We start from the raw sequence: 9,523 nt of genomic DNA, 5'->3' as shown, positions 1-9,523 counted from the left end.
CTTCCTTCCTTCCTTCCTTCCTTCCTTCCTTCCTTCCTTCCTTCCTCTCTCTCTCCCTCCCTTTCTTTCTTTCTTTCTTTCTTTCTCTCTCTCTCCCTCCCTTTCTTTCTTTCTTTCTTTCTTTCTCTCTCTCTCTCCCTTCCTTTCTTTCTTTCTTTCTTTCTTTCTTTCTTTCTTTCTTTCTTTCTTTCTTTCTTTCTTTCTTTCTTTCTTTCTTTCTTTCTTTCTTTCTTTCTTTCTTTCTTTCTTTCTTTCTTTCCTTTCTTTCTTTCTTTCCCCAAAATGGGCAGTTAGTTAAATCTCTGTTCTTCTGAAGGTGGTTAAGAAAAAGAAAGCTCCTAATCCATTTGTAGGCTATTCTTCAAGGAGCATTTGCAAACCTGCACATCTCTTCAGAAGGCTATATGTCTTGTTTTAAAGGCTATTTTCTCTGTTTCAATATGCTGTAAGGAATATTGCAATAGGATAGAGATATGATTTGGAGCTAGGAAGATGTAGGTTCAAGTATCACATCTGACCCATACTTGCTGTGTGATTCTGGCAAGTCACTTAATCTCTCAACATCTAGGCAACTCTCTAAGACTCTAAATTGCTAAGAAGGGGCCCACCTGCATTGCAGGAAGACATTCCTCTCTGTGAGTTCCCTAAACCAATGAAATCGCAGGTCTAGTCCCTATCTCTAAATAAAGCAAATCACTTAAGTAAGATAAATATAGAAACATTGATCAAATATGGCATGATAAACTATCTTAACACAAAGTTTCCTAAGGTCATCCTAGTGAATAGGAAGTCATAATTGTTGTCTGATTTTATTTTTTAAATTTTATTTGAAACAAATTTTATTTGAAACAATTTTTGATTTATTTTTTATCTTAAATTTAAATATTTTAAAAGCTCATGTATGCAATAAACTTTCTTTGTTTCTGCTAAAATGTCTAAAAATACATATAATTCTATAATTGTCCAAAGCATGCAATGCATTTGAATTGTGTTACAAAAATGCCATTGTTCCATTTGACCAATTTTCTTTTCTTATCTTCCTAACAGTAAGCAGAGTAAATGGTCTCCCCCAGAGAATTTCTTTCTTGTGTATGCTTGACCCCTGACACTTCTAGATGGTCAATATTCCTCTTGCTTTGCAGAAAAGGTAACAAAAGTGAAAGGCTAGAGTTCAAAAGTTCTGACAGCTTTCAGATGTTCTCTCTAATCTAATACTATTTTAGTACTTTTGCTAAGCCTCTGGAAGTGTACAGTAGCATTTAAATGATTGATTTAATGAAACAGATGGAAGAAAAAGCTCATTTTTAAGAATCAAGGGAAATCTCATTAACCTTCTGAATAGATAGATACAAGGTTTTTGTCTTTAACTTCTGGATATTTTTTTTTTTTTTGCTAACATGACAACCTTTTTCTTTTGGAGACATTTTATCCACTGCACTGAGTTGTATTTTGTTTTTATCATATAGTTCCTAAGGAAAGAAAATTAATGTCTGTTTCCATTAGTCAGATCCTTTACTTCTTAAAGCTAGAAGGTAAAATGTTTCCTTCATAGACACTTGTGATTTCAGGAACAAACTGATCTGATTGTGTTATAAATCACAATCAACTTGAATGGTGACAGCTTTGTCATATACTCATCTCCCTAGTGTTCTTACACTGCTGATAGTTAAAGAACAGGGACACACTGAAATTAGCATAGTGGCTGTAATCACATTCAATTTTTTACACAGTGATACACAAATCAGTCTACTTTGGTAAAGATATATTAGCTAGGATCACTGGAGTTGAAAATTCCATTTCCTCTTAATGAACTGTACACAGGCAGCCATCAAAGTAACAAATAATTTATTAGAAAGTCTAGCATGCATTTCTCCTCACAAATGGATATCCATACAATATAGATCCTTCCCAATGACAAGATTCTCTCACAGATAATCCAGCTTTAGCAAATACCATTCAAGGTTCCTTGTCAATGAATGTCTGCCCTTTTAAGAACTCAGGCTATGTATCCAAATTGTACTTGAGGAAACTTAGTTGTATTTATTTTCTTTTTTCCCCTTAACTAACAAAGAGACAACAGGAAAATAATTGCTTCAAGGATATATCATTATTTACCTCTATCCCAAAATATTTCAATGGCTATAAAAAAATAAGAAAACAGCAAGGTATGGTTAGGCTGTAGCCTTTCAAAGAAATTATGCCTACACCTGTGGCATAAATAAAAAGGATCTCCTCTCCGCAAATCTTTAGATTCTATCTCCTTCTAGTTTCCATATAAGGTAAGATTCCTCAGAGATTTGTTAAAGAAGTATTTGAACCAATCACAGTGCCGGGAAGACAGGGAGGAACACTTGGTCAATTACATCCTGAAGAAGTACAGGTAGAAGATGATTTACTCTTCTTTCCAAAAGCAGTCAAGAGCTTTCATCACAGCCAAATGTCAACACAAAAATCAATGACATACTTCTTAGTTCAGGTTCAGTATGCGACAGCCTGAAGACGTAAACTAACATTAGCAAACAGAGCCAATAGGCTTGTAATAATTGCTAATTAGTGTCAATTAGAAGCAACTTGCAAACTTTGAGCAACACACCACAACATAAAGAAATCACAAAGGTGACAGTCATAGTCACTGAAACCCATCAATGTATAATTTTCTCCACCAGGATTTCACTTTAGCACAGTATCAAATTTCATTTGGCAGAGCTTAAGAGGGAAATTGACTGGGAATGCAAAAAAATTTTTTTCCTTATGCAGAAGAAATTAAATAACTGCCAAATAAGTATGCCCAGGATAACTAGGTCATCTGCTGTTTAAAACTTCCACAAAAGAGCAGGATTGCAACTTCTTCTTTTTAATATAGTAACCAATAAAAAAAAAATCCAGTTTCCTTCAAAAACTAACATCTGGGCTTTAAACTTTATGACCTACAACTTTTTTTTTAAGCAGCCCAGGACAAAAGGAAACTGTTGGAAAAAAAGAAACCTGAATGAATGTAAATTCCATTACTCTTTTAAAATATTTACTTTTCCTTTCCTGTAGTCGTTTGAGCAATTACACTTAAAATTTCCCAACCTTCTTAAACAACAACCCCAAAACAAACTCCCCTCTTTTGCAAGTGTGAATCTGCTGAGTCAGATCACCCTTCATAGAAATATATTTTTTCGCAAATTTCTACTGTCCATTTTTTTCTCTTGGTGAAAGATGTTTTCAGTGACCAAACCATTCACTTTTTTACCTTAATGGAAGAGAGGTCAATTTTTTCTTCTTTTTTGGGAGCTGGAGCTGGAGCTGGGGCAGGAGCAGGGGCAGGGGCAGCGGCTTTCTTAACGTCCTTCTTTGGTGCCATTTTGTTTTAAAAAAGTTTTAAAAACACGCCTGCAAAGGATTATCTCTCAACACCACCCGTCAAAGTATTCTTGAAAGAGCAGTGGTGCTTTGGTTGATCTACAACCCAGTGCCTTGAAGGTGGACCCAGAGTGTTAAATAGTATAAGGGCATATATATATTTCACTTAGTGCCTAATAGAATCTTGACACATGCAGTTGGATTGGACAGTTCAGTAAGTCGAGGGGGATGTCATTCCAACTCAGACTATAAATGGAATCTAAGGGGTCAGGGCTTCATCACATTTTTTTTAAACTCCCTTGGCTTTTTATCCCCCACTTCTCTCCTCCAGATGAAAAGAAGGGACCATGACAAAGCCAACTTCTGATCTCTTCATGATAGTCAAAAGCAGATTGACTAGTATATTTTCTAGGTAGAAATTTAGTTCTACTACAGTTGTAAATTTCTTTTTTTCCCTTCCCCCCATGCCTAAGTATCTTTACTAAAGGATTTAATTTCAACTTGGAATTTTGGCTTTCAGGGCTGGCAAGCTCACCAAACTTCTATCCTGCCCCTTTGCTCTTGCTCCTCCCCTCCTTTCCATATTTTGCAAGAAAGTGTTGATCAGCAAAGAGTTGGTGTTTAAAAATAAAAAGCAGACGTATATGGAAAGCTCATCCAGCCTTGAGAACAGGCTGATCTTCCTTCCAGAGAGACCAAGCTTTCTAATTCTTCATTTTAACAATGAACTTCAAAATAAGCTCCTTAAAATCCAAAACAGCTTTCTCGAATTTAATTTATTGTCTATCATGAGCAATATTAAGCAAGAAGGAGACTGGCTACTAGATTTACCTCTATTTACAATCCCCCTCCCCACCCCACCCCCCAATCATGTAGGCATCAATCAAATGAGACATTTACAATCTTTACTCTCTATTTGCAGGCTTAAACCCTTGAGACAAGTCTAATGATCTTTCATCTTCTCGTCACCAGCAAACTCCTATACCTTAGGTCTTTTCTAGTGGAGACAAAAATTCTATATTTTATCTAAATGGTTAGATTTATTAAAGGTAAGAAAAGACTTGAATTGTCATTCCCTAACACATTTCTGTAATCAACTTGAAGGCTTTGAGTTTTTTTAATATTTAACTCACTAGGTTAATAGCCAGCTTCTAGTTTAGGGTATCTTATCCTTTTAAGTGTGTCTCATAGACTCCTTTTGCAGTCTGGTGAAGCCTATGCATTTCTTCTCAGAATAATGCTTTTAAAAATCCAATAAAATATAATCTTATAAAATACATAAGATTACAAATACAAAAGAAACTGAAGGTTGGTGTGTGGGGGGGTCAACAAACCTCAAGAACCTGTCATATAGTCTAAATGCAGTAAGAAGAGCAAAGCAGGGGCTACTAAGTGGCACAGTGAATAGAGCACTGGCCCTGGAGTCAGGAGGACCTGAGTTCAAATGCAGACCTCAGACACTTAAAACACTTATAGCCTTGTGACCTTGGGCAAGTCACAACCCCAACTGCCCTGCCTTGCCCCTCCAAAAAGGAAGAAGAAAGAGAAGGAGGAGGAAGAGGAGAAGAAGAAGGAGGAGGAGGAGGAGGAGAGGGAGAAGAAGAAGAAGAGGAAGAAGGAGGAGGAGGAGGAGGAAGAGAAGGAGAAGGAGAAGAAGGAGGAGAAGAAGGAGGAGGAGGAGGAGGGGGAGGAGGAGGAGGGGCAACTTCTCAATGAAAATATTGTATCCTAGAAAATTATACTTGGAGGAATTTTATAATTAAAAATCACCTATTGTTTTACACCTGAATTTTTTTCCTCTCACTTTATGTGACATTACAACAACTTTTAAAACAATGATAAGTTAAGCATGTTTATAAAGGAAGAACATAAAGTATCAAGCACTAAATATTATTAGGTTTTAAAGAAGTTAGATGAAGATTTACATTTTTTTTAAAAAAGAGTTTCTATGACATCTCTGCCCTATCAAAAATGTAAATTTTTTGAGAATTAGAGAGGCTTTATTCTTTGTTTATCCTAGCACCCAGTATAGTGCCTGGTACATATTAGATAACTTAATAAATGATTATTGATCGAGTGATTAGCACTGTAATCTCTATGGAGTAGGTCAATATTATAATTCTTTGTATTTTGTGAGAATGAAACTGAGACTGATGAATTATCAGTTACTTACCCAAGAACACACCTTAGCTGTACTAGTCTCTAGTTCATTTTGTGCCTCTGCAGCCTGGTCCTCTGGATTACAGTAGCCCTTATAGTCATTAGAGATGAATTTCTCACCTTCTAGCCTATCATTTCCTAAGTTCATCTGCTGAGATCTTGCATATCTAAATGTCTTGCTAATATCAACATGTATTTATCTGATGAAATTGCTTATCACACTTTTAACTATGAGAATAGAATTCTTCAGAAATAACACCTTTTGCAGTGGAAATACCATTCCTCCCTTCCTACTCCCCTACCTCCTCTTCTTCTCCCACACCACAAGGGTAGAACACTTCATTTCCTTTTCATAACTGAAGGAGAGCTGAAGTTTCTATTATTAGCTGGCATTTGTGATCATATACAACCAATTTTTATTTCACTATCTTTTCTTTATACCCTACCTTTACCCAATATTCTTAAAACTTCCAATGAGATATATGTAGAGTGCTTTGCAAACTTGAAGGTGCTACAAAAATGTTTGCCATTATTAAAGTTTATGGCCATTCCTCAAACAGGGGAATTTCAGGGTTGATGAGGGAAATACAGGTTCTGGTCCCACATATTCATCTAGAAGAGAAATTAAAAAAGAAATAACGCATATTTTGTTCTACATGTTTTAATAATATTCCCCAGATATTACCATTTCAGATTGAGAATTTCAAAAGACAAAATGTGGAAGAATAATATTTCATTTTCTATTTAGCTAGCATGGTGTAGTATATGTTTTGTACTTCTTAATGCAAACTAGCAAATAGGATGATGGGTTTGGAGTCAGGAAGACTTGGGGTCAACTTTGACCTGTGATATTTACTTGCATACTACCGTATGCAAGTCATTTAACTCCACCTCAGGCAATTCTGTGTATCATAGATTGAGTTGGAAGAAATCCCAAAGGTCATCTGGTCCAACTCTCTTCTTTTACCAGTAGAGGAAACTGAGTCCTTGAGAGGTTAAATTATTTGCCCAAGATCTCATAGTTAGTAGCTGGAAGGACATATTTACTAAGTAATTAACAGGTTACAACTTACTTGGCATCAGTGGAGAAAGTTTCCATACCGGGAGTTCCGTGTGCTGATTAACTCACATTTTATGTGTTCATGTATTTAGGTAAAACAGCCTGGTCCCATTTAGCAACTTTTCCTCATTTCATTTTTTATGGACATAGAATCAAGTAGCTATAAATGCTTTGGGGCATAAGATTTAGAACCAAAAAGGGACTTTAGAAATTATCTATCTAATTCATACTCCATTCCTTCTCCTTTTACAGATGAGAAACTGAGGCACTAAGAGATTAAAGTGACTTGTCCAAGGTTACACAGCCAGTAAGAACTACAGCTTGGATTAATCCTAACTCCAAAGCTGGTGCTTTTCCCAAAGAACCATCATTCCTGAAACCTTAAGAAAAAAGTATGGTAGCTGGACTTCACCCCTATTTTGGGAATATCCATCGACAATGTCCTGAATTAATACTAGAAAAGCTGATAAATTTTGAGGAATTACAGTGCTGTTTTCTTTTCAGTGACTGAAATATGCATGTAATGTCATGCTTTATTAGTGCTATGCAGCAATTGCACATGACGACAAAGAGGTTTATGAAATTTTGACCCTTAGGACTTTAGTGTGATAATCAGCATCAACATGAACTTTCCCCACTCCCCCCTCCTTTGATGGGTTTATGTGACAAGACTCCCTTGTAAGAGAAAGAAAGGGCAACAGCTGAGGATTCATGTTCTTAGTGACAGCTGATGAACTCTGTGCCCAGATCTTGAGTGTCCCTCACGCTTAACTGTACCATTTGCTATATACATTTTTTTAGCTGCTTACCCAAGCATCAGGGAATGGAGAAGAAGAATAAATGGAAGAGAGGAAAAGAAATACTAAAATTTTGGAGAATTGATCAAATTTATTCTTCTAAATTCTAGTTTTCTATCACTATGAGGTTGCTTTTCATTGTGTAGACTTATCAAACATTAATTTGATCTTTATTGTCATAGCATATCTTTATATCTTCTTTTTGACTAGGATTGTTATCTTTGTTCTAGAGATTTCGTGGTTAGAGGATGGAATCTATTGTTTAATTTTTGTTTTTCTCATCACTATACTCCTATAGATTGTTCCATGTTTATTCTGAATACACACATTCATATTTCTCATATTTTCTGATTTTTCTTTTTTCTTATTAGGATCAAGTGTTTAACGACTGATTTTCCAATTACCAAGAAATAGTTGTTTTTGCTGCAGTTCATGAATGACATTTTCTGAGAACGTGGGAAGGAATAGTGAAAAGAAGTGATTTTCTTGTTTTTTAGGAACTAAAAGCAAGAGAAAATAACAGAAGCAAAGTATAGCTAAGTAGTAATAACCATACTAAGGAGGGACAATCATATAGTCCTTTTGATTCAGAGAAAGCTAGGGAAAACAGTAGATAGAGATGGTCCTGGAGTCAGGAAGACCTGACTTCAAATCTGGCTTCAGACACTCACTAGATGTGTGACCTTGGGCAAGTCTCATAATCTCTGCCTCAGATTCTTCAGCTGCAAAATATATATTAAGGAGCTTCTGTGTGCAAGGCATTAAGAGATGTGCTGGAGAGTGGCAGAAGATGGCTTCTGCATAAACCTGGCTTTCCAAGACCTTACAGTCTAACAGGGAATGGTAGAAGAGAAGGAATGGGGGCAAGAAATATATATATATATATATATATATATATGTAGCCAATAGTGGGATATTTTCCCTCTTTCCTCTCCCTCTTTCATTCTTCCCTTTACTCTGATGATTAGGGAAACTGGGGAAGATAAGAGCACCCACTTTTCAGGATTGTTGTGAGAATCATATGAGATAATATTTATAAAGTGCTTAGTATCATGTCTGGCACATAGTAGCAGCTTAATGAATACTTATTTCCTTACTAAAAAAGTATTATATAAACTTACTTCCAAAGAACACAATTCCACGCTTATTTGGAAAAGGTGATGTTATTTTTCCCAACTTGGCAGTTGAGATTCTTTCCTTTCTCTATCTTTTGGGAAAAAAAAAGAAAAAGTAAAGCAAACAAACAAAAAACTATGATGTCCATTCGTTGAAGTTCTTCCTTTTCATTAATGCCTGGTTAAGGTGCCATTTTCCTCATAAAATCTTCCCCAAAGCCCCAAGGTGAAAGCGATCTTTCCCTCCTCAAAAATCATGAAGTCCTTTGCCTGGACCACTTCTCCAAATTTATCTCACTCTCCCTTGGCTCACAGTTATTTGTTTGTTTAACCTTGGTGTCAAAGACTTAGGGCATGAAAGATGTAAGTACCATATGTAGGATTTTTTTCCCACTTATCTTGGCTAATAACCACCATCTGGAAAATTCAGGAAAGCATATGAATAATATTCTTTTTCTGCTGGCTGCCTCACTGCAGACTGATGGACACTCCCTGTGTACAAGTTTAAAGTCCACAGAGAAGCTTTTTATTAAAAGGAGGAAAATAAATGAGACCCTTGAATGAGTAATCATTAGACCTAAAGGTGTACAAAAATTCTCACACTTAATTATAATCCCAAATTTGTGAGATGCTTTGGCAGACTTCTTAGCCCCTGTTCTCCCCCATTCCCACCTCAGCAAGTCCTGACTTTAATTGATGCCTGCAAGACAATGACGGACATTTCCAGAGTCTTCTTCCCATCTTTAGGTGCTAACATTCCTTCCTCTCTCTGGTTCTCTTCCTATTTTTTTTTAAACCAATCTTCCACAATTTTTCTTATCATTAGAGAGAAAGAAAGACTGTCCTTCTTAGATATTCAAATGGAAGGAGATGAAAGGGGGAAATATCTTACCACTGGTTACATGTACGTATCTTGCTGCCCACCACTCCTCCATCACTCTCCATTAACTTCTGAGGCCTTTGAGCACCAGCTTTAGGATGTAGCCATTTTTGTACTCCCAGCACATCTCTTAGTGCCCAGCAAACAGAAGCTCCTAAATAAA

General features: G+C 36.2%; 1 protein-coding gene and 1 long non-coding RNA gene across 2 annotated transcripts in view; one reads left to right on the top strand and one right to left on the bottom strand.

Moving 5' to 3' along the window:
- Positions 1–3,500, bottom strand: part of MYL1 (myosin light chain 1) — a 32,686-nt gene extending 29,186 nt beyond the window's left edge. The window contains exon 1 of the mRNA XM_069075223.1: positions 3,239–3,500. Coding sequence (XP_068931324.1) covers positions 3,239–3,349 — 111 coding nt within the window. The 5' untranslated portion in view covers positions 3,350–3,500. The remainder of the gene's footprint in view (positions 1–3,238) is intronic.
- Positions 1–5,006, top strand: part of LOC138151674 (uncharacterized) — a 5,322-nt gene extending 316 nt beyond the window's left edge. The window contains exons 2-3 of the long non-coding RNA XR_011165886.1: positions 4,271–4,397; positions 4,882–5,006. This is a non-coding gene — a long non-coding RNA (uncharacterized lncRNA). The remainder of the gene's footprint in view (positions 1–4,270; positions 4,398–4,881) is intronic.
- Positions 5,007–9,523: the final 4,517 nt, after the last annotated feature.

Source organism: Petaurus breviceps, unplaced genomic scaffold (genome assembly GCF_028583685.1).
Source record: "Petaurus breviceps papuanus isolate PSGF00001 unplaced genomic scaffold, PetGlider_PUasm1.0 90903, whole genome shotgun sequence".
In the NCBI taxonomy this organism is placed as follows: Eukaryota; Metazoa; Chordata; class Mammalia; order Diprotodontia; family Petauridae; genus Petaurus; species Petaurus breviceps.
Note: the sequence above shows the minus strand (reverse complement) of the source record. Positions and strands in the feature narration are given on the sequence as shown.